Source organism: Pantherophis guttatus, chromosome 3 (genome assembly GCF_059756535.1).
Source record: "Pantherophis guttatus breed Tessera chromosome 3, ASM5975653v1, whole genome shotgun sequence".
Lineage (NCBI taxonomy): Eukaryota > Metazoa > Chordata > Lepidosauria > Squamata > Colubridae > Pantherophis > Pantherophis guttatus.
This window is the reverse complement of record NC_142065.1, coordinates 171490676-171517228: the sequence shown is the minus strand read 5'-3', so window position 1 is coordinate 171517228 and position 26553 is coordinate 171490676. Positions and strand designations below refer to the sequence as shown.

At 36.4% G+C, this 26553-nt stretch overlaps 1 protein-coding gene and 1 pseudogene across 4 annotated transcripts in view; both read left to right on the top strand.

Annotated features, from left to right (window-relative positions):
- The window catches only part of NOL4 (nucleolar protein 4), a 135977-nt gene that overhangs the window by 68996 nt on the left and 40428 nt on the right, over positions 1-26553 (top strand). For 3 of the 4 annotated variants that reach the window (XM_034429707.3, XM_034429706.3, XM_034429709.3), the window contains exons 6-8: positions 22349-22632; positions 25078-25257; positions 26086-26277. In XM_034429707.3, coding sequence (XP_034285598.1) covers positions 22349-22632; positions 25078-25257; positions 26086-26277 — 656 coding nt within the window. The remainder of the gene's footprint in view (positions 1-22348; positions 22633-25077; positions 25258-26085; positions 26278-26553) is intronic. The other variant, XM_034429708.2, reaches the window with a different exon arrangement.
- On the top strand, positions 11663-12483 carry LOC117672756 (prefoldin subunit 1 pseudogene; annotated as a pseudogene).

The window sequence follows — 26553 nt, the reverse complement described above, 5'->3', positions numbered from 1 at the left end:
GGGTGTATAAAGACTGGCTTGATGAAAACCACAAAACCATTTCAGCAGGCCAACAGGCCAAGAACAAGACCTTGGCAGACTGGCAGAATAATCACATCAAAGAAAGAAAAGTTTGAATATCAGTAATTTAAAGTATAGATAAAACTGTGAGAAATACAGAACAAATGGTGGCACAAGGAGGCTGAGCAGGTGAAATGCTATGCAGACACATATGCCACCAGAGAGTTCTTCAGTGCCATAAAGTGTATGGTCCTTCTAAATCAGGATGCACCCTCTTGTTTCACTTGATGGGATGGGATGGAATGTGCATCTGCAGCAGCAGCAAAGGAATGTTTTTGCAACTCAGAGCCTTTTCAGAAAGAGACCCAGATTAAGAGAATGTGCAGTCCCAAGATGGATGGGGGAGGAGGGAAGAGATCCAGGGTAATCACACCTTAAAATATCTCAGGATACATCTAGTAGGTTAGAAACTTATAGCTTTAGTTTGGCAAGATTCTGTCCATTAGGTGCAAGTAAATACAATTTTGAACTCAACTGGATCTCACTGTCTCATCTCTGGGCTTGGGCCTGATATAGGTTGAGACTGATCAAAGACCAAGGAGGACTGAAAAACCACTGGGCTGAACACTTTTTCAACTTACTCAATAGGCCATCCAGATTTGATCATGGTATCTTGCAGCAGATTCCTCAGCTGCCAGTCTTGAATGTCTTAGACCACGGGTGTCAAACTTGCAGCGTCACATTTCCATCATGTGATGTTTTGTGATGTTTTTCCCATTTGCAGAGCTGGGGTGGGTGTGGCCTCTGCATGATGGGTCCAGCCCATGAGCCACCAGTTTGACACCCCTGTCCTAGACCTTCCTTCTTCTACTGATGGATCAAGAAAATGATCTCATGTAGATGACCTCTAATAAAGCAACAGGCCAGGATAGCTTTCCTGCTGAGATCTGCAAAACACTAAACCCAAATACCTTGCAGGCATTCCAAAATGACTTGGAAGACATTTGGTCCACAGAGGATATACTTCTTATAGTGGCTTTCTATAAAAATAAGAGAAGCAATTTAAACTCCAGAAACTGCTGAGATAACTCCTTGTCATCCATCACAGGCAAGATCTTTGCCCATATTCTCCTAAGCAGGCTTGTCATTGCCTCAGAAAGAAATCTCCAGAGGCACAGTGTGGTTTTCAGCCAGAAAGGAGTACAGCAACATGATATCTGCCATGAGGCAAGTCCAGGAGAAGTGCTTCAAGTAGAACAAGCCTCTTTGTCTTCATTATCATGAGAAAGGCATTTGACACTGTAAGCAGAGAGGCTCTCTGGATCATTCTGAGATATTATGGGTGCCCAAGGAAATTTTTGAAGTTGATTCATCTATTCCATGATGCAATGACACGACAGGTACTTTACATTAGCTGTATTTGCCATTTCCAATGGTGTAATAAAGGGCTGTGTGCTAGTCCCAGTCCCTCTCAATCTGTTTTTTTCTTACATATTGTTTCATGCTGTCCAGGGTCTGAAGAAGGGAGTGTACATCAGGTAGTGACTGAACAACTCTCTCTTTGACCCTTGCCTCTTGAATGCACAAAGCATCCCTTACAGTCATTCAAGAAATCCTCTTTGCTAATGCCCAAGTGCTCCTGGCACACAAGGACAGTGATCCTCAGTTGATGCTAAACAAATTCTCAGAAACTGTTAGCTGTTTGGCCTATCAGCCTGAACAAAACTGAATTACTTTACCAGCTCAATTCATCTTCCTGGGCTCTACAATCAACCAAAGTGGTGACTGCAGCCCTAAGATCAAAAGATGTATAGCACTTGGAAGAATTGCAATGTCTGCCATAAGATCTGGAATATTAAAGATATCAGCCTCAAAACCAAATGCAGATTAGTTAATGCAATAATTTTTCCAATTGCTACTTATGGCTGTGAAATTTGGACTCTGAAAAAGGCAGACAAGAGGATGTCTATGGAGATTCTCAGTCATTCAGGTCATGATTGTCCCAAAGGAACAAAGGAAGTCAGAACTAAAGAAGTTTCTTGGATCAGAAGTTAAACGTCTTCAAGGAAAAACAAAGGAAGTCCAGTTGCCTTTTGAAAAAGCACCTTTGGAGCAGATAGGAGAAGGATGGATGCCTTTGAACTGTGGGGTTGGTGGTGACTTACACATCCCATGGATTGCAAAAATAACAAAGAAATCCTAGACCAAACCTCACCAAAAATATCACTTGGAGTCAAGATCGCCAAACAGAAGCTGTCATACTTTTGTCATGTCATGAGAACTGACACACTTGAAAAATCAATCATGCTGGGAGTAATCAATGGAAAAAGGAGAAAGGGCTGCCCTAGTACCCTCTGGCTGGACACTATAAAGGATGACACCAGGTAGACCATGACAGATCTGAAGGAGGTGGTGAGAGATAGAGGGTTATGGAGTGTGCTGATCTATAGAGTGGCCAAGGGTCGGATGCAAGTGAATGGTACATGACAATAAGCCTTCTATCCTAGTGACTGGAATTCTTTTCCTGTGCTTATTCCTTATGGAATGGAGTATAGCACATGTGTTTCTTATAAGTACAGCTAAGTGCATTGCTTACCTGAAAACAAAATTTCTATTATTTTGTTTTTAAATTGAAATTTGCTAAATCTACTCTTTGAACATTTTGAGCATAGTTCATAACATTGAAAGATAATTAATATTTTCTTGAGGAGGTTGACAACAGAATTTATATACTTGAAATATTTTTTTTTATTCCCAGTTTTTTTCTTGGAATGCAAGAATTCTTGTTCCTTCATTTGGTTGACATTCTGCCTGCTTCATATGGAACATCACTGACCTTTTAAATACCTTTAGAAGACAGTGGTATGACACTTGAATTTAAAGAATGGGAGGAGGGCAGAAGCAGCTAGATTTCAAAAGAAAATTCACGTAGAAGTTTCTTTTCTTTGAATTTCAGATAAAGTGAAAAGGGATATTTTTGGATCCTGCACCTTTAAAAAAAAAAATAATGCCAATGAAGAAAACCATTGGATGACTCTTATAACACATTTTATATAATTGTCAGTTTAAACTAAAGGATAATGCTTGTTGCTTATGATAAGGAATTAATCATATCCTAATTAAAAAGTATTACAGTTGTCATAAACAAATAATTCAGCTTGGTAGTAAATTGCAACATAACTGCTTGGTCAAGCACAAAAAACCATTATCGTACAGCTTTTTATTCACTGATTAAGTCTGGCTTTCCTGTTGTAATAGGGAAAAATTCTTGAATTCTGCACAAGAGTTCAATTTAGATTAGGCACATGTCATGTATTATGATATAGTTGGAACAAGTAAATATACATACTTAAACACTGAGTATTTGAAAAGAAATGAGAAAAACAGCATTTCAAGCTTGAGGTTGTTAACAGTTAAAATAGCAATTTATGCTTTCCATGTCTCCCCAAACTTCATGAATAGCTTTAGCCTAGACATAAGGCTAGACTAATATGCGGAACCACCTTACATCTCTTGTATAATTGTGAAGAAAAAAAGACATTCTCACTTTTAATACCATGCACCAATATCAATACTAACAGAAACTATGTATTAATTTGTCAGTAAATTAAAAAGTAAAGCAAAATAATGGAGCTATATGCTGTATCTGCATGTGTGAAATGGCTTTGGTGCTGAATTGAAAATTGATTGACCTATTTTTTTCCCCTGATGGCAAGGTAAAAAGGTTTCTTCAAATTGGAGGTGATGCCACTGTATTGAAGATTAATACTTTTGAAACCTATAAAAGATTTAAGCAAAGCTGGCACATAGCACTCTTCATTGATTGACATAACCTCCAGTTGCTTCAAAGAAAGTGCTACTCATTGAGTTTTCTCAGATGCAATGTATTTTTCACAAATTAATATCAACTTTAGAAGAAGAAACTAAGTTACATTTACTATTAATACAATTATAACAACAGTGCCGGGCACTTTAGTGAATTCTTTGTGAGGCTCCTACTGACCGCAGAATGATGGCTGAGCTAATCAAACATTATTCTACACAGTGTTTTGAATTATTTGTGTCACAAAATGTGAAGGATTGCTTGTAAAGATATATGAATTTCCATTTGAGCTAGGCTCATCAGTTGTCCTACAAATAGATCAAATCTGTGTTGGTTTTATATATACTCGTTCATGAATTTGCTCTAATTCCTGCATGATTCTTTATGGACCTTGCCATACATTTATTGTCATATAAAACACGATTTGTTTGCTTTATGCCCAATTGTATATGCAACTTTTCCCAATATAAAGATTTCTTCACGTAGCTTTCCTTAATACATTTTATATTCATTTCCCCCAATATTTGAAAAAAAAAAAGCTTATTAGTCTGTTGAGTGCAGACCAAACAGTCAGGATTCCTAATCGGTTGCCATGGTAGGAAAATCCTTGCCCTAGGCTCAGGCAGAGAAATTTTACTTTAATAATAGGAAGGGAACGTCAGATAATAGTAAAAGCATTTAGAGTTCTATACTGCTTCATGGTTTTCCAGCCTTCTCTAAGTGGTTTACAGAGTCGGTATATTGCCCCGAACAATCCTAATTTTATTGACCTCAGAAGGATGGAAGGCTGAGTCAACCTTAAATCGGTGAGGATCAAACTCCTGGCAGTGTTTAAATTCTGCTTATTTTTACTGAGAAATCAGGCTAACCAATATTCTTGTGTGCCCAAAGCAGGATAGTATACCCTGCTAAATTCCTTAGAGGGAAAAAATAGGATAAATATACTATAAGTAAAATAAACATGGAGCAGTTCTTGTATACTGCCAATTGTCAGTGCTTTGAATGGCTACTAGTATCTATATCTGTTTAGAAATAAAATATGCAAGAAGAAAGTTAAAAAACAGACTTTTTCTAATTGCACATTCTTTGATTTATTTTCAGATTATTCTGTTTTCCTAAAAAATATTGCACTTGTATATATTTTACTTTATTCTGTAATATGTTTTCAGAAGTTTAAAATATTAAGGTGAATGATGTAATTAGGAGATGCAGTGCAGAGTTCTGACTGGTCCAGTATGAGCAAGTGAATATAACTTCTAATAACAATAATTGCTTCAAAATTGTTTTGCTTCTTAGCAACAAAATACTGCCAGCTGATCATAATCAAGTTCTTAATTTTATTACGATTACTTAGGTCTCACAAATGAAATTTTCTTCTTTCTCACTCAGGAAACAGAAATGCTTCATGTTCTTATCACTTTTTTACTTTTTATAGTAATCAATACACACTCATACTGGCAAAAGTATAAAAAATCATAAGAATATGTTATATTTATGTCTCGTGATTTTATTTACTGGAAAAATGATCTTTTACTGGAGAGATGTTTGTTTTGACTTGATCCTTCAGTTGGGGTCATTTTTGCTATGTAATAAATAAAGACACATATGAATCTAATGCCAGCTGAGTCAGAAAATCAACATTACCTTCCTTTATGCATCTTGCTTGGTTCTAGCATTCAGGTATTCTCTAAATTCCTTAATCTCTTAACACATGGACAAATTTGACCACAATCTGAAGTTCTAGTTCAGATTCTGAACTAGAAAACTGTTGTTAGGGTTAGACAAGCTACTGTTGAATATTTGGAAATGTTACTCACTTTGGGTGTGCAAGTAAGTCCTTGAATATGGAATCATTCCAAATTCTTTTATTAGATTTCTCACAATTTAATTTTGAAAGAATAGCTTTACATTACTTTGTTCATGTAACTTTTCATCTGATTCTTTTAAATTTGGTGCATGCAGATTTGAAGAGAAGGGAAGAGAAAAAGAAACAAAATTAAGAAAATATATTTATATAACTAGGGCCAAATAGCTTAACACTGTCAGTAAACTTTAATAAAAAAAGGATAGTAACTCTATTTTGTTTATGTCAAACCATAAAAATCCCTTTTCATTTTGTTACAGTTCCCTATCCAAGAGGGAATGGGTGAGCTTTTTCTATTCAAACATTCACACCTCCAGGAAAGGTCTCTGAACAAACATGAGAAATAGTACAGGATTTCCCCCCTCAACAGCCTTCAAGTTTCTAGGTTCTATAATCTCCCAAGATTTGAAATGAACACTTAACATTAGAACTATCATTAAAAAGGTAAAACTGCATCAACTCAGAAAGTTCAGACTGCCCAAGGAACTGCTGATACAGTTCTACAGAGGAATTGTTGAATCTGTCTGTACTTCTATAACTTTCTGGTTTGGTACAGCAACTGAACAGACAGGACAGGTACAGAGTTCAATGAATAATTAGGACTGCAGAAAAAATTCAGTCAGAATAGAGCTGGAAGGGATCTTGGAGGTCTTCTTGTCCAACCCCCTACCCCAAGCAGGAGACCCTATACCATTTCAGATAAATTGCTGTCCAATCTTTTCTTAAAAACCTCCAGTAATGAAATTGCAACCAGCCTGCCTTCCACTGAGGACAGGGGTGGTATTCAGCCGGTTCACACTGGTTTGTGTGAACCATTGGCAGAAATTTGGCCAAGGTCACCAAACTGGTAGCGATGGCCGGCTAGCCATACCCCGAACCAATCCCCCAGTCATCGCTCGCTCGCCCTGCCTGCCATGTTCATTGTTGCATGTTCTTCATGCATGCACATCCTATTGCCTTAAAGTCCAATGGGATGCGCATGTGTGAAGAACATGGCGGTGACAGTAGCAGCAGCTTTTTCTGTGACTTCCGGTACTTTTTAGTGGCCTGCAGCCAGCTGCCACAACCACAAAGCAACTCTCAAAGAGGTAGCAGCTGGGAGGCATATTTGCCAGCTGCTTTCCAGCAGTGGCAGCTGGATGGGGGCTGCCAAAAACTCCAGTCAGCTTGCCTTCTGGACTCTGGACTAGCCACCGCAGAAGGTAAGCAGCCTGAACAAAGACGCGGTGGTGGGAGAGGAAATGGGGCTAGGGCCAGGGCTGCTAAAGGAGGGGAAACAGGGGCACCTGGCGAAGGGAGAGCAGGGGTAGATACGTGGAATTTCCAATCATTTTCCTACCTTTTCCTGTGGGTGTGGCTAGGAGGGGGGGTCATGTGACTGAGAGGTCATGGGTATGAGTGATGTCAAGTTGGCCACACCCACTCAGTCACATGCCTTCCTACCTAGCCACGCCCACTGAACTGGTAGTGAAAATTTTTGAAGCCCATCACTGATTGAGGACCTATGTACTGCATCAGTGAGATAGAGGGCTGAGAAAATATCTATAGACCCCTCACATCCTGGACAATGCAATGCCACTATAGGGCATTGCATTCCAAAAGAACTGGACACAGAGACAGTTTTCCCCCCTCATGCCATCATTCTGCCGAACACCTAATTCCCACAGCATTGTCTTATGTCTAAGGATATTTACCCATGTAGTAGGGCTGTATTACAATTATCCTTCTCATCTTTCCCACTACCTTCCCCTATTGGTATCTTATGATTATATTACTTTGTTATTTGTATGTACACTGAGAGGTTATGCACTGAAAATAAATTCCTTGTATGTCCAAACACACTTGGCCAATAAATAAATATTCTATTCTGTCTTGCTTCTACATTTTTCAACCTAACATTGAAAAATGTAAGACCATGATGAATGTTATGAGGGAAAATATCAAGCTATTCCATCCACGTTTGCCTGCCTACCCTTTGTAAAAGATTATTTTTGGATTGTTTATTTGGTAAAAATACTTGTGCTACTGTAGTCTGAAAAAACAATTAGACGAATATTAACTCATTTGGTCACCTTTTGATATGTCTAGATTACAATTCCTCCTGACATAAAGCAGCCTTCATCATAAACTAACAATTACATGACACCTTTATAATGGAGCTATTAAATGGTTCAGTGCTGTATTGCCAAAGATCAAGAGACTTGATTCCAGACTAGGAACGATAACAAAGCCTAATCTATTATAGATACAATCCTATAATAGCATGATTAAATAAGACAAATTATTTCTTTTTTTATGCTGTTATATTGCATTCATACCATGCAGCCTTGAAAGGTATGACTAGAGCTGACAGATGTGACATGGTTCATTGATCTGTGCAATCCACAATCATATTTCTAAGTTATATAAACTAAGTTATATAAAAATGATGAAAGAAAATGGAGTTATACAGTTCTTGTTTCTGTGGTCATTTTAAATTCAGCAAAAATACTCAAAAGAACCCCCCAAAAAACCCTACATGCATATTAGGAACAAATTTAATTTAATTACATATGCTAACATGGTGTGTCTAGACTCACGAAACAGACTAAAGACATAGCAGGAACTATGTGGCTCCCACCCTTGGGAACATTTTATGCCCGGAGGTGAGATTAGCCCAATACCCTCCTGACCTTTCACAAAAGCCTGAAAACCTGGCTCTGCCAATTGGCTTGGGGCCCTAATGGGAGAATATCATGCTGGAAATGGTTGATCGACTAATAACCTCCCCCCCCATATATTCTGCTCCTTTCCTCCCCATCTTTTAGTTTTAGTTATAATCTGATATTCATTGTGATTGTATTGTATTTATATACATTGGTGTGTGTGTATATATATATATATATATATATATATATATATATATATATATACATATACATATATATATATACATATATATATATATATATACATATATATATATACATATATATATATATATATATATATATATACACACACACACACACACACACACACACACACACACACACATATATATATATATATATATATATATATATATATATATATATATATATATATATATATGGCTTTATTTTGATGTTGTAAGCAGCCCAGAGTCACCAGAGTGAGATGGGGGCAAATAAATTTAATAAATATATAAATAAAAATAAATAAAATAAAAACTGTTAACAAAGGTAGGAATAGTTGCATTTACAAATTACTAGAAGAATAAAAAGTGATCTCAGAAAAGAAGAGGGGGCATTGAGACAAACAAAAACAAAATTTGAAACCTTTATACCAAAATTTCAATATCTATTGAATATTATCTATTAAAATGTTACTGGACATTTATGACATGGAATAAATGAAAAATTGTATGATAAAGTGAATGCAAAACTTTAAAGAAATAATCAGAGTACAATAATGGGATGCTATGGGGGGAAATCAATAAAATCAATGAACAGTTACAATTTAAGTGAAAATTTGTACAAAATGTTTTATTTTCACCAATAATTATCAAGATAGACAAATCAATTTATAATAAATGTTGGAAAGCTTTTAACATAGAAGAAACATTCTATAAAATGTGAGGATTATATAATAAAACTTCAAAAATACTGGAAAGAAATGCATCAAAATATTCAGTAAATCCTAAAAATAAATTTTGATCAAAAACCACAAATATTTTTATTGGATGCAATCCTGGAAAACATAAATGAAAAATATCACAATTTAGCAAGATATATGTTAAGAGCTACAAGAAAACATTGGCACAACATTGAAAAAAGAGAAATTGTGCTGACAGTATCAGATTGGGAGACCAATAAGAGTTAATATTCAGCAATGGCAGAAATGATGGTATATATCAATAATAGAAGTCTAACCAAAGTTAAGAAAAAGTGGTCTTATATATATACACATTGCACAACAGGGTGAATTTAAACATTTGGGATATGGTTCCTAGGAAATATAAATCCAATAAAAAATAATAGATGGAAGGACTTAAAACTTTAACATTCAATATGTAGTATAAATATCTTGGTTTGAAGGGGAGAACCAGAAAGTTTTTCCACAGTGTTTTAATTTATGTTTACTAGTTGCTTCTTTATGTTTTAATTCTATTGTCTACTGTCAGTATCTAATGGTAGACTTCTTTGTTTTTTGCTACCTTTACAATAAAAATATCTTTCAAACTAACACAAAAACATATATTTTGGTAATAGTAAGATAAAGTGATTTAAATGAAATCAGGCAAACATATTTTAATTTGTTTCATATACCAATGTTTGTATAAATTAAAAAATGAGATAATCATTCTAATTGGAAAAGGCAGACTCTGATCCATAAGCCAGCCCTGGCCTGCACTGATGCTTGATGCAGAGAACAGTGTACCTAACTATCCCAGTCAGTGTTTGAAATTGTCAGTTTTTGATACGTGACTTTCACCTTGTCCCAAATTGCTTGTAAATGCCTAGGTAGTTCAAAATAGTGAATAAAAGATATAATAGCATTAAAGCCTGTGTGGGCACAGCACTGTTTCCATTTATTGCCACTTGTACATAAAAATGTAGTTATTGGGTAGTTGTTACATGAACTAGTCTCTCTCTCTCTGTCTCTCTCTGTCTCTGCATGTATTTATTTCAGATTCTAAGATTTTATTATTTGGATCCTCAGATTTATCTATTACAACTTTCTAGATACTCAGGAATGAACTATATTTCAGTGTAAACCATATTCCTCTTTATTCAATCATTTGGTTTAATTTATGTCCATTTCTTAAACTTTGTAATCAAAACAACTTATTACATTAATTTATTTGATTTTTTATGAGTTTTAGTTTTTTAAATGTGATTTTTTATATTCTGTAAGCCGCCTTGAGTTGCCATATGCGAATAGGCAGCAATATAAATCTAATAAATAAATAAATAATAAACTTACTAGTAGCTATTTTGTAAAAATATTCCTAAAATTGGGATGCACGACCACTAAGGAGTTGAAGAAAATGCTTCCTTTTGTACAGCTGTAATTTTTGTGATGATGTAGCATTATAATTTTTAGGAAATTATTCCATTAATAATGTTGACTTTACTAGCACTATATAAAAAAAACATCTGCTGTGTATTATTAATATACTGTATTACCTTTCTCCTCCTCTTGCAGAACTTACATTTCAAATGCAAAATTACAGAAGGCAGAATCATTTATATTAACAGCCACTAGAGGTCTGCTAGTATTATAAAAAAGTAAAGATTTCCCTGCCAGTCCTATATACTTAGTCAATAAGTATTGATTTCTGCAACTATTAAGAATCTCCTAATTTATTAAAAAGACATTCACTCTTAAATGTGAATTGATTGCCTTTTTGTGCCTAATATTTTGTGTACCATGACCCTAATTATTTTTATTCAGGAATATATGAATTCCAGGAATTTCTGTTTGCTTAGATATAGGCCTCTCTATTTATCCTCATAGCCTTTCACAGCCGCACAGAGCAGAGATAATTTTTAGGCATACAGAAAGTATCAGTAACAAATAATGCATTTGCTTATCTTAAAAACTCACATCTCCAAGTTTAGTTTGTAACCCTTTTGAGGTAAATACATATATTAATGAAATTATTTTAAGTTGCTATAAATCACTTTATGCATAGATTGAATTATTTCAAAATATCAATGCAACATTATGTTTAGCAGCTTTGAATATAATCACACAAAGAAAGTATGAGAAAATCTGGTAAGTAAGTAATTAATCCTCCATGTGATTTTTTTTGTCAGTGCAAAATCTGTGAAATAATCTGAAGTTTTAACTTACTTGTTTTGTCAGCTTTCTATTTTCCCATACAGAGTTAGATCAAAATTTACTGATCTCATGGTCCACAAAGTTAACTGATAAGCCAACATAGACATGTTCAATGATGTTACACAACAGCTCTTGTTGTCATAGTAATTGCTGTGCTCATAATGTTCACTTTGTATTGTCAGTAAGCCAAAAGCAGGTCTCTACTCTGAGTGCACTAAAGCTTGGAAAACTGATCATGAACATTCATAACTAGCCTTTCAGTTGTATTATTAATGGATTATTAGTTACTACCTTCTGTCTTCAGTGCCAATAGTTTTTCTGCCTCAGAAGCAATTGGTAACGTATGAAATAAGTTTACGTATTTTATCCTACAGACAACTACGTAGCACTGTTTTAGGCTTTTACAGTTGTACAATTGAAACATGCAAAATAGAACACAAGTTTCTTGTGTTAAAATGGCGGCACCCGTGGATCTTGAGTTGAAAAAGGCATTTTCTGAACTTCAAGATAAGGTCGTTGAAACCCAACAAAAGGTGAAACTGGCAGATATACAGATAGATCAGCTGAACAGAACAAAAAAGCATGCACATCTTGCAGACACAGAGATCATGACTTTGGCTGAAGAAACGAGGATGTATGAAGGTATAGGACGAATGTTTATCCTTCTTCCCAAAGAAGTAATTCACAATCAGCTCTTAGAAAAACAAAAAATAGCAGAAGAAAAAATTAAGGACCTGGAGCAAACGAAATCATATTTGGAACAGAGTGTAAAAGAAGCTGAAGATAATATCCGGGAGATGCTCACAGCTAGAGGAGCACAATAAGTTCCTTGTGTTTGGACTGAATAGTTGAAAGCAGACATTTTGAACCACTATTGTTAAACATTCAAAGATGTGAAGAACTTGCCTTATGTAACTAGCTGCATCATGTCAACCCAACCTTGTAGTTTGATGCACTAATAAACTACTTAATTTATATACCAAAAAAAGAGTTTTTTTTCTTTTAATCTATACGCAAGCTATGATCTTGAGTTCAAAGAAGTTCATCATATGTGTAGGTTAAGGAAAAACAAAACAGAACAAAACTACAGAAGGTTGTGATATGCTGAAAAGGTCATATAGAATAAATAAAAGTGTATGAAGAGATTTGAGACTGGCTTGAGGCCTGGGGGAATAGAGTTCTCTAGTGACTAGTGAAATGTAGCTATTGGAAAGATGAAAGAAAGAGGTTAATCCCAGTCTTCTTTTCTGTGAGGGTCTTTGGTGCTCTCTCAGCTTGCTTGTTTTCTTAAAGATATTTCATTACCCAAACTAGAAACAACATCAGTGTTTCTGTTTCTGTAAATTTATCCTTGTCAAATGTGAAGGAGAAACAGGACAGGCTGATGTCCAGGAATTCAGAAATAACAGAAGTTTTATGACATAGCCAGGCCAGTCACTCTAATGTGACCTGGGAAATTAAATTCTTAATATCTCTCATTCCATATTAAGCAGCAACCATCTGGGTCTATATTTTTCAGAATTTGTTGCAACAGGGAACATTCCATAGAGTAGCAATTGATAGGAATGCCGGAACCAAATGCAAAAGTTTGGTATAAATTAGGATTCCACTGCTAGGTTACTTTTCCAAACACAACCATCATTTATTCCACGCTAAGAAGGACAACGAAGTTGATGTTGCTAAAAAAAAAAGTAGGAAACATTTATACATATTGGACTGTTGAAAGTTCTTTCTGAAGGAGTAAATATTGGGATTCATACAGTTTGATTTATGTTTGTTTTTCCACACAACTCCTTTTCCAGCTCCTTGAAGATTTTGCTCAAGAAAATTGAAATTAAGTACATTTCTACATTTATGGTTATGATTATGGAGCAACCCAACTATTGTTCTGTCAAAATAATGGCTCCACGCTTCTGCAGAGTCATTTGCAATAGTGAGGCCAGTAAACGCAAATTCATCCACTCAATAAAATAACAACAAACAGTTAAGCAATGCCTAGATAATATTGTGAAGGTTATTTAAACCCCTAGTGTAGTAATGATCCTCCATCACTCTGGGTAGCTATGCTCACCATTGATTTTGTCAATTTTACTTTTCCAGACAACAAATTTGCATAATACAGCAAGTTGCTGAAAGCATTGCTCCAAAGTACTAATGATGAATCATGCTTTTTTTCATTAGTAATAGTGAGTTTATAATTGTTGAATTGTATGAATTATAGACTTTCATGAACAACTGACTAATCATTTCATAGATTCCATTTCTGACTTTCATTCCCACCAGAGATGGGATTCAAATCCCGGTGCTACCAGTTTGCTATCAAAACTTCTGCACATGTGCAAAGCGTTTTTGATGAGGTCTGGGTGGGTGGGTGGAGCCTCCCGCTGCCACCGCCCTTACCGGTAGAAACCCACCCGATTCCCACATTCCCACAGGATTTTAGAAATGTATATCATCAGTGGTAGTAAGGAGTGTGGTTTGCTGTCAGTTTATATTTTAGTGGCTTGTCTTGTCAGTGTTGGTGGGGGTGGTCTTATAGATTCTTTGCTTGGGCTGTTTGCTTTTGCCTTTTTGTGCAGTTTCTTGATTGGGGTATTGCTTACTTGTTTGTTGGTCTGATATTAACCTTGAAGTTAATCTATGATGATTAAACATAGATTAATTCATCATAGATTAACTCCAAGATTAACATCCGATCAACAATCAAGAAAACAATACCCCAATCAAGAAACTGCTAAAGAGCCAACAGTAAATAGCTCAACCAAAGACTCTCTAAGACACCCCCACTAACACTGACAGGGCAAACCACAACAGGACAAACTACCCAGAATATAAACTGACAGAGAACCACACTCCTTACTAGCACTGATGATGTTACCTAATTTGGATAATGAAACATCTGCAAGAAAACAAAGCAAGCTCAGAGAGCACCAAGGACCCCTCGTTTCAACCCAAAGCTACAAATATTCTCCTTTATCGGTATCTTAAAGTGTATCCAATCAGCATGTGATCAATGCAGATGTACAAGCATATGACCCCACACTGAAGTTTTGGATACTTTTCAAGGGAAGGCTGCACAAGGAGTGTGCTCAATGGCTAAGATTGAGAGACATCAGTGTAGATGATCTTCTCAAAATCTGATTGGTTTAGGGAGAGCTACAGCTAAGACATCAATTGTACAGGTGCACAAATGCTAATCATTGGAGCCATCATTTGCAATGATGACGGCACATCAGAATAATAGTGCAAATGGCCTAGGCCCGTGATGGCAAACCTATGGCATGTGTGCCACAGGTGGCCCGCAGAACCCTCTCTGCAGGCATGCCAGCTGTCACCCCAGCCCAGCTCCAGCTGGTCTTTGGGTCTTTGCTGCACATGCAGGGGGTGCAGGTTGGTGGTGCAGGAAGCTTTCCAGGACCAAAATGGGGTGCGGGGGGACCTCATGTGGTGCCCCTGCGCCCCGTTTTGGCTTCCAGGTTGGTACAGGAGGCTTTCCAGGTGCAAGCCTCTTGCACCAACTTGGAAGCCAAAACGGGATGTGGGGGGCTGGGGCTCATGCGTGGGGGACACGCGTATATGCATGGGGGCAGGGTGCATGCATGGGATGAGGCGTATGTGCAATGGGGGTGCTCACATTACATTTTGGGGGTTTGGGCACACGCTCATGCATACACATTCGCGTGTGCGTGCTTTGGGCACTCGGCACCAAAAAGGTTAACCTTCACTGGCCTAGGCCATCTCTTTTTTAACAGCAAAGCTCAGGCAGGGCACTGGCAATATTGTCAACAGATAACAGGGGGAATTGCATGTTGCACTCAGACAATAATGCAAATCCATCAGATGTAGAATTGGACCATTTTAATTTGCCTCCACCTCTGCAGAAGTTATGGTTTGTAGGATACAAGAGTATAACATAACATGGAGGAATGTATAATATTTAAAAAAGGAGCTATATTGCACTCAAAATAAAATCCACTCAGAGTTGGGCCAATATCTGTGTAAACAATACTTTAATATATCTGTCAAATGTATTTCCAACTTATTAATCATCCTTAGAAAAATGAATAGATAATCCCAGGCTGCGGTAAACTTAGGATAATTATATTTTAGACGAAGAACCCATAGTCCTGGTTCAAGGTTGATACAGCCTCCCTGTAATCTTTTCAACTAATGTCAGTAGTCCCACTGTTAGAATGTGTTGTCATGGCAACATCTCTTACTTCGCGCAGGAAAAATTAGCTCTTACTGTGCAGTCGAGAAACATAGAGGGAGTCAAGCTAATCCCAGGGTGAAATGTAAGAAAAAGGTTGGACTTCGCCGAGGGGATGCTGTATCAGCAATGCTAGAATTGACCTGCCACCGATTCTGATATTTAAGTTAAAGAGCAGAATTCACAGTAAGTGACAGCTCCTCCAGAGTGTGTTATTGGCTCAGAGCTTTCTAAGGCTTGTTGAAGAATGTCCCATACCCGCAAATGACATTAGGCAGCTCTGTGTGGTATATCTGTATCTTCACTAGTTTAGATGTCAAGCTTTATTTAATACAGAAACTGTGGGAAAAATTGTCTCAAACTAACCATCAAATACTATGCACCTATAAGATTTATTTATGAGTTTATTAAAAGCCATGACATTGAGGCTGAAAAGGAAGTTAGGAAATCTGGAGAAATGAAAACCGTACTGCAGCTTATAAAAACATTGAGCAATCCATGCAAGTTTAGACATTATTTTATTGTTGATATATGGACTTCATTTAGAACTCTCAAGAAAATAAGGGGACAAGTAAATTGTAAGGAAAAAAAATAGAATAACAATCTCATGTGTGATGTCTTTCTGATGCAGTATAGTACAGTATGTAAAACATAAACACATCTTTCCATTATGTAAGTAGCTGGAAGGAAATTAAATATTTGCTATAATTTTTCAAACTGTTATGTTTAAGCAGTCTATTTTACAACCTATAGAAAATGATCCATTTCGCATTCAATCATAAACTATATAGCAAGCTTTAAAAAGAATGGGGGAAAATGGCAAGTATAAAGTACTAAGCTTTATGCAAGCTTTTAGTGCAAGTCACATTAAAAAGGGATATGCTTGTGGATTATCCTGATGAGGTTTGCATAATGGTGTGTAAATGTGTTTTTGTGGTGACAGAGGTGAAATATGTATGAGATATGAAATAAATATTGTGCTTCTGAGTTCTATGTTCTTCCTTGTAGCATAATACAAAATTTATACTTGTAGAATTGAATAAAGACAGTGAACTGAAAATGAGGTTAGTTTTCTAGCTATCATATCTTTACTGCTGTAATCAAATCAATATAGCCCATCACATGCTTTTTAAGTAACTTCTGTGTGATTCTAAAAAACTCACAGGCAGTAGGTATACTTTATCAAAGATTTATACTTTTTAAATTGAACTCTTCTATCTCTTGTACAAGAAGCTGAATTGAAATATTTTTTAAAAATTAGAGCAGAGCAGAGATCAGAGCTTTTAAATGAGAAATCTAATAGTTACAGAAAACAGTATAAACAGGTATAATAAAACTAGTGAAACATTTTCCACAGTGCAAGGATTTATATTAGCAGTTGCTGCTGACAGAAAATACATTAAAAACCTAGAAAGCAGAATCCAGATTCCAGAAAGCTATGAGCATCATAGTATCACCAAGGACGATGTAATATCTGCCCTGCCAAGGTGTTAATTTAGCTTTTTGTCTGGGTCTTGGGTAGTAGTTGTTGAATTGAAATGTGGGTTAGACAATATCACCATCTGGCGAATTTGCAACTGGCTGACTCAATGTATAAACCAGGGATCTGCAACCTTAAACACTCGAAGAGCCATTTGGACAAAAAAAAAAGGCAAAAATAGATCTATTTTATCCATCATCCCTTGTCCATTTTAATACTTCATTTCTTATTTGTTTTTTGGCTTTCTTCCCATACTCCTCTCTTGGATCTTTGTCTCTGTCAACATCTGTATCTTCATCATTCCATCTAAATATTTCTCCTATCCTCCTAGGCTGCCATATCTCCAGAGTATCCACCCATACTCCTATCTCCTTTCAAAAACATCTTCCAGATTATCTAATTCCAATTCCATTTTTATATCTCTCAAAAAGTTTTTATCATCCTCTTGTTTTATTTGGTGGTTGTCTGTTCTATCTTTTCTTCCATTCTTTCCTCTGCCTCCTCTCTTTCCTGATCTTCATTCATTGCCAGTTGTATCATATTTTCTATTTTGTCACTTATGCCTTGGATTAAGTCTTTTATCTTTCTTTGGTTCTTATCACAGTATCACTGATGCTTTGAAACATCCAAGCCATTTCTCTTGAAATCTCACTCATTTCCCCCTGAAAAGGCATCTTGTTTTAGTTTAATAAGTCCACTTTTAGTCAGGGCCACAAGCAATATATTCAGTTCCAGTTTTGCTCATCAAAGAGTTCAATAATCATAGCTCTTTACATCTCAGGGTAATTAATCAATTCCATTTAAATAGTCCAGACAGTTTCCACACAACAAAAATCACTTTACTTAACTTAAAAGTCTTCCTTATCACAATAGTAAAGTAATTAATTATAGGGCAGTTAGTATCACCACAATCCTTCAAAAAGATGTTGCTTATTTCTTCTGTCAAAATTTTTCTAGATTTGTAGAAGTGCAGTATATTCCATTTACCAGTAGATGGCAGCATCAACAGATGTTTCAGTGTTGTTTCAAACATGATAAATTAAAATCCAAATTTAATTCAGTTTATAAACACAAAATTAGATACTCAAATCAATTCAGTTACATAGTTCCAGCATATTATAATGCCTTTCCATAACAATATCTACCCAGTTTAAAATCCAATGTTCTTTGATTAAAAGATCTTTAGCTTTTCTCCCCTCAGTTCCTTTCATTTGGGTCTAGGATTTTTCTCTCTATGGTTATTTGTCACTTTATAAAAGGTAATTCTAAGAGTCTCTTTTCTTCTCTGGATTTTCTTCTTTTTTCCTTTAATTTAGGGACTAAATGCAGAAAAAAGGGGATCTTCTCACCCAGCTCCAATCACTGTTCACTAACTCCACTCCAGCACCAGTCTTAGGTGTTCCTTGGCTGCCCCAGCTTCATGGCAGCCATGTTTAGGCTGCCTCTTCTCCTCGTCGTGGCTGAGAGGAAAAGAAAAACCCCGGGTCAGGCAGTAGAGTTGCAACTCTCCACAACCACGTAGGGCACCCTTCGTGCTTCACCTCCCGTATAGGGAGGCTTTGACTCCTCTCAGAGCCCACTAATGGAAAGGATTTGGCACAGGAGCATGTGGACCCACACCTCGTATCCAATATCGCTGTGATGTCAACCAGAAGCTCAGGCCCAGTAATCTTCAATATCTTCATAAACAATTTAGATGAGAGGATAGAAGGAGAACTCATCAAATTTGCTGATGACAGCAAGCTGAGGAGAATAGCCAACACTTTAGAAGACAACAAGCTTGATGACAGACTTGAGCACTGGGCCCTATCCAACAAAATGCAGTTCTGTGGTGAAAAAAATAAGATTTTACACTTAGCCAAGAAAAACAAAATGCACAGGTATAAATAGGTGGTACCTTGCTCAATAGCAGTAACTCTAGGAGTCCTAGTGGATAATCACTTAAACATGAGCAGCAGTGTGCTGCAGCTGCGGAAAAGCCAATGCAATCCTTAGCTGCATGAACAGAGGAATAGTATCAAGATGTGAAGCATTGGAATTGCTTTATACTGTAGTACCATACTTGATACTGAATATAAAAAAGATGTTAAGACTCTAGAAAAAGTGTGGAGAAAAGCAACAAAGATGATTAGAGGACTGGAGGTGAAATGTTATGAAAAATGATTTCAGGAACTGGAATGGTCTAATCTAATGAACAGAGGGACAAGGAGTGACATGAGAACAGCCTTCCAATATTGAAGGGGATGTCAGAAAGAAGGACTGAGCCATTGCTGCTGGGCTTCCCGTCAGCCTCCATCTCGCCTCCCTTATTGCGAGATGCCTGCAGCCACCTCCTCTTTTTTTCAGTGCGGCTGAAAAAGAGAGGGTGGCTGCATGCTTCTTACAGTGAAAATTACTGCAGCTGCTCCGCTTCTTGAATGTGCTGCCGCAATGTTACATGCACCACCCACGTATGTGCACATTGTTGCCTGCTGCTGCTGCGCCGGAAGGACTTGCCCGGGCCCCCACCAAGCCACACCCACAGAACCGGCAGGGAAAAATTTTGAATTTCACCCCTGAATCAGTGGAATGATATGCCTTTCGAAGTTGTGATTGCTCCATCACTGGATGGTAGAGAATGCCCCCCCCCAGAAGATTGGTTCATTACTACAATATTACAGCCCTCACCCTTCTGTCCCAAACTGACAAAACTGATTATGAAATATGCAAAGTACTAGCTAATTTATCTGCGACAAGAAAGGGGTAGTCTCTAAGGCCTGTCTGCACAGTCTGTACGTCAGGTCCTATCTACAGTGGTAGATCCCTGCTTCTATGGATCTGGTGCTTAGTGTCTGTTTTTGCTCTGCTATGAAGAATGCCTCAGTGCTGTCATTTAGTCTTGCCCTTTCCAGCCACTGGTAGGATGAACACACAAATACACACACTTGTTGAATAGCATAGCAGCCTTCTTTCATAGATGATTGGAAATATCAAAGGAAATAAAATAGGCATTTTGGAATCTTTTCCAAAAGTACAATGGAACTCCCACTGCAATATACCTAAAATGAACATGCATCTTTATCAATCCAATCTAAGGTTTAGAAAATGGATCTTAGCTCTTTCCCCACGCACCATCCTCTTTTTCTATTTACCTTTCTCAGGAGACCCAAAGTAGTACAAACTACCATATGTAAAGAAAGGAGCAGCTTGATTCTTCCTCTCATCTCCTTGCCCAGGGCAGAATATCAGAGAGGAACAAGAAAGGACATGCTTCCCTACTGCCCAGTTCCTTTATGCTTCTACTGCTTGTGTAACACTTAGTTGCTGGTGAATATAGTGAAGGTGGACAGGCTTTGCTGGAGCAGTTTTCTCTCACTACTGAGGATATGTGGTAAAGATGAGTATTTCTGAGGGCAGAAGAAGGGAATGCTGTATCATGAATTAACAATCTAAGAGGAGAGGTAATTGGCATTTTAAAACCTCACATTTCATTTGGGGCATGGTTCACTAGCTACTACTTCAATAGCATTTCTACATAATTTTACAGGTACTCTTTGACTTACAACCATACTTGGGACCAGAATTTCAATTGTTAAGTGATACAGTTGTTAAATGAGTCATCATGTGACCAGATCCAATTTTATTACCATTTTTACCATGGCTGTCAGGTGAATCCCATGATTGTGGAATCCAGCTTCCCAAATTGATTTTGCTTGTTGGAAGACACAAATTGCAATCATGTGACCATAAGATGCTACAACTGTCATAAATGTGAGCTGATTGCCAAGTGCCTGAATTGAGATCACGTGTTGGAGAGGTCATGTGATGGTTGTAATTTTGAGGATGGGTCATAAGCCACTTTTTCTGAGGCCGTTGTAACTTCAAACCATCATTAGACAAACGGCCATAAGTCAAGGACTACTTGTACTGGTTATTTCTACAATTGCTGAATCATTTGAGTAACTTCCTTCAAAAAAATAACAGCTTTAATATAATGGCAAGATAAATTGCCATTATCTTAAATAATGGCAATTTAAGAAAGGACTCATTTCAATTTCTTCAGATTTAATTTCCGGATAGCCTAATATAGTCCTGTATTAACTTGATGTGTTACTATAAATTATAATCCTCCCATATCGTTTTAGGTTTTGGTAATATTTTTATACTTGTGAATATTCATCTATCTATAACTATCTTTTGAAATACGTCCAAGTGCTTGAAGATGTGCTGAATAATAATGTCTTGCAAAAACAATTTTTAATTAATTAAAATTACTTTGAAGTTCACATACTCTTTATTCACTTTTTGTTTCCAGTTAAATTACAGAATTGCTAAGCCATGCTGCCACTTGATGCCATGCATTATGACTGATTCCAATTACCATAACAACTTGAACCTTTTCTGTATATATGTGATTCTATATATACAAATGTATATGTATAAAAATGTGTAACCTGCAGAATGTAAATCTATACAGGAGGCACTGTCTCTGAATGTCAAATAAAAGCATATTTAAAGTATTATAAGCAATATTAATAAACATAATATTGCTCTGCAATTTTATGTCGGTGCACAATGTAGTAAGATATAAATTTTAAGTTGCTTATATTGTTTTAACAGTAAAGGGAAACTAACCTAACTCACTGATATGGGCATTTTGTTTATTTTTTTCCTGCAATAATAAATTAATTAGGCAATAAAATAAATTATTAATAATATATATGCTATTAATAATGTGACTGCAGTGCGACTCAGTGAAGGCAGGTGTTATTATTTAACACACAATAAAATTATTAATTTTAGGAACTCCTTATAAATCATTATTCTGGATTTAGCTTATCAAGAAATCAATTTATAATGTTGGCTGGTTGAATTTACCACAATATGTCCATTTCATAGATTGTTGTGAGCTATCCCTGATACTCTTGAAACTATTGGAATAATGAAAGATATACCAGTATTATAGGAGGTTACATGATATACACACATGCATACACACACACACACACACACATGCACGCAACATATTTTCATACTGCATGCATAAGATTCTGGCTACAGTACAGGTGAAAAAACAAGCAAAGTAACGCTGAACATTCTGTGCAAGAAGAAATTGATATATTTATTTGAATGCAATGTTCATGGCATGGCTCTAAGCACCTGTAATTTCATGTTTTTTTGTAGATGATTCAGCTGCAGAGAGTTTTAATGGCAATGAGACTGCAGGACGCAGTTCCAACACTTCAGGTGGAACACACTGCAGGGAAGTTGCAGAAGCCAATAGTAATGGTAAAACAACTCTGGAGTTAGATGAACAGCCTCTGAACCTGAGTGACAGCCCCTTTTCTGCTCAGCTTACTTCAGAATACAGGTTAGATGACCCAAACAGTGATGGAAAGAGCAAGTACAAGAACATCCTAGCATCTGATCTTAAATTGGAGCAAGAGGCAAAAGAAAATGGAAGCAAGGTAAGCTGCTTCTATGTTCATAAAGTATTTCTAGAGCAGAGCCTCTTGAAATTTGTTTTAAATTTTTAATATACAAGTTTTAATGGTTTACATTTGGTCATTAACAAGTTGTCTTTGTGGGCTTCATCATCCCTATGCATATATTTGCTAATATTCTTAAAGGCTTCTAATAAATAAATGTTAATTTTGTAGAAACATAATAAGTCTGAAAATTTTATCTTTAATAATGCTTTCCACAGTATACAATCTACACAATTTATTGAATTCCTTTTTATGCATTGGCACTGGCCATTTCCAGAATGTCTGGCGCAATCAGCCAAACTTAGAAACATATAAAACACTTCTTTTTGAAATTCTCAAGTAGATATCACTGGAATCCAATGATTATTTTTGAATTTGTCAGTAAGTCTTCAGTTCACCTCTAACTTTGACTATTTGCATTAGACTCATTTCCTGATAATCTCAGTTCAGGGATAAATTATCTGCCTTACATTTTATACTGTGGAGATATAAATAATTAATTCAGACTTACCTGCAATCTTCTTATTCTTCTTTTGTACTTCTTTGACTCCTATGTTATACAGCAAAGTAAATATTTCTCTTGTCAGTTTATAATCCCATATAATTCTATGCTTTTTCTTCCCTCCCCCATGCTGTGGGATGGAGTACTTCCAAAACATTAGATCCAATTCTCGAAGAGAGTTGGGTAGGTCTTTAATATCCTCGATGTTCCTTCCTGCCTTATACTGTACAATCACCTAGCTGGCTTTCATGCCTTAAAGCATGAACTCACAACCTCTTGGTTCCTAGGCCAGTATCTTCACCGCTAAACTGAACTAGTTTATGCAAGAAAGTGGAACATCTTCAGGGATATGTGTATGTTTTCTCTCTAACTTTTAATAGAGAAAGTAGTGAAGATCCAGTAATTATAGTGCAGTCACAGCTCTTTTTATTTCTTCTCTTAAGATAGCTACTGCCAACATTTCTATAGAACTGTCTACATACGAACGTATCCCAAATCTACAAAATCAATCCCTAGTACAGAACCAAAAAAATAATCCTAAAGTTTCTCAGGACAAACCAAGGACAAACCAGTCATTCTGGGTCGGGCATGACCTTTCAAGGGTACTGCATTTTTATTTCTTGTTTTTTTTTTTAATTGTAGGGACAATTTATTTAGGTCACTTCCATTGCACCCCTAAAGCTCTGATGATCTTTTATGTTTGATCTCTACTGGAGAGCAGTTTCTGGCCCAGTCAGTTAGGCCCAGCCATGTCTATTGCAGGGAGACCAAGTGGAGGCAAATGAGTAAAGCAGTATCATGCTGCTGTGATGCAAGTTCCATTCCTTTCTATGTGAGTTGTGATATCACATACAAGTACAAAATAGGCTGAGCTTTTAGCACAATGCTGTTTTTTACTTTTGACCAAAGCATTATATACTATGGATGCCTTTGCCTATCTCCATGATCTCATCATCTTCCAAGATGCTGTAACTGGGGAAGTGGGAGGCTGTTAGCAATATGCCATCACTCTCAGACATTCAATGTTCTTTTCCCCTTAACTTCCCATAGTTTTGTTTTATGCAAGCAAAGCAGAAGTGAAAGGAGTATTTTAAGCCTTAATACTGTTTTGTCTTTAGGAGTACATGAATTTTTTCAAACCATTTTCTTTCTCTCCATTTCCTTAAGAAAAGAATGTATTTTTTAATGTAATATGGCAACCACTCAGCTCTGTGGTAATCTAGTGAAATTCTATGGATAAGAGAGACAATTTTCATATTATATAGGAAAAAAAGGGGGAAACAAAGGGAAAGCTAACTGAAACTGGAAAGTTGCTTCTTATAATACAGTACAATTCTTAAATGTCTATATCTAAACTGCAATACAGATAAACTGTGTAAGTTGTGCACGGAACAGACATATTATTTGTACATATTTCTGAGGCAAGATTAGTTATAAGTAGTAAAAATCTATTATAAGAATAGAAGCTTTCTCAATTATTAAAGGTAGTTAGTAATTGGCCTCAGTTTGGATTTGATTCAATGGTAGAACAAGAGCATTCCATTAATTCTTACACCTTCAAATTAGCTTTATGTCCAGTAAAGTCAGTTGGCTTGTTCATGTCTTATAAAGTTAATGCAATGAGTAATTTATGCATTTATAAATGTGTGTTGTATGCATATTAAATTGTGTGTGTATTTATTGATGATTAAGAAAAATAATGCACATTCTGGCAGAAAGAAGTTCTCTGAGGATGGGCTCCAGTGAGAGTCCAAAAGCTCAGAAAACTAACCTCTGATCCTGATGATCAACCCAGATTGGATTCTGCAGCATTAAGAAAAATATATCTATGATTTTATTCCACTTTCTCCTCCTTCCCTTCTAAAGCAAGGCAGATGCTTTCCTCAAGCAAGTTTCTTAAAATGAAATTTCTTTCCTTCTAGTCACCTGCCCATAGTTATTCAAGCTATGATTCTGGCAAAAATGAAAACATGGACAGAGGTGCTGAAGACCTCTCCCTGAACCGGGGAGAAGAAGATGATGATGACCATGATGATCACGAAGATACTGAGAAAGTGAATGAATCTGATGGGGTTGAAGCCGAGCGCCTGAAAGCTTTTAATGTAAGTTATATGATTCTTCTTATGTCCTTTGGAATTTTATTTAGTTATTTATTTATGATTTGGGGCATATGTTTATGGGTTAATGTGAGAATTAAAGAGGTGTATTTTTTAAAAAAATATATACAAGGGAATTTCTCCCTTTTTTACTGACGATACATAAAGGCTGCAATCCTATACCCACTTGCCTGGGAGTAAGCCTCACTGAACTGAATGGAACTTACTTCTGAATAGACATGTATAGGATTGTACTTAGATAGGATTCTCAAAGAGATACCAAGTTCATATAATTTAGCTATTTAATCATCATCTAAAGGAGAAATTTCAGCTGTGTATTGTGCACGTGTATGTATGTGTGTGTATGTCTGTCCAGCAAATGAAGGCAGTGGAGAGGGAACTTATAGATTGTTGATTCCACTGGTCAGCTATTTTCTATTATTTTTCAAATTTTATATAATTTTGCATGACAATACACACACCATAAAATGTTCACGACAGAGGAAGAATAAGAGATAAGGGTTCTACAGACCAATAAAGCAATAAAGCACATTGTTAATAAGAGACATGAAATGGTGCTTATTTTTACAATCTATGTTTTATTTTCCTCATGATTTCTATACACTATAATCTAATCTTTTCTTGTCTTTTGTCAGCCCTAAAATAAAATCCTTGGTTGCTTAACATTTCTGGCTTTCCATCACAAAGCTCTTCACTGTGGTTTTTTTTTAATTAAATAAAAAAAAGCAGTCTTCCTATCTGTAACTGAGACAGGAAGCCTAGAAACCAAGTACCCCTCCAAATCCTTCTCCTCTGTCTCCCTCTTACCAACAGATGTTTGTCAGGCTGTTTGTAGATGAAAACTTGGACCGAATGGTCCCAATCTCTAAGCAGCCCAAAGAAAAGATCCAGGCTATCATTGACTCATGCAGGCGACAATTCCCTGAATATCAAGAGCGTGCCAGAAAGCGTATACGTACTTACCTCAAGTCCTGCAGGCGGATGAAAAGGAGTGGTTTTGAGATGGTGAGTTTTGATTTAAAACCCAGCCCTAGTTTTCATCAAAACCCCCATATGTAAATCCATGACACTATTTTGTTTCCATCTTAGTGTCTCTTTTTATTTGTATTTTTGGTACTATCAGGTCAGAGGTTATTCTCCTCCTTTCATCCCCTTTCCTTTGACCATGCACTTGAAATGCTTTGCCAAATAGAGCACACATTTATGTCTAATATAAATTTATCAAAATGGAAGAGCACCACAAGATATAAAGGAAAAAACACATAGAAACAAGTTTCCTTC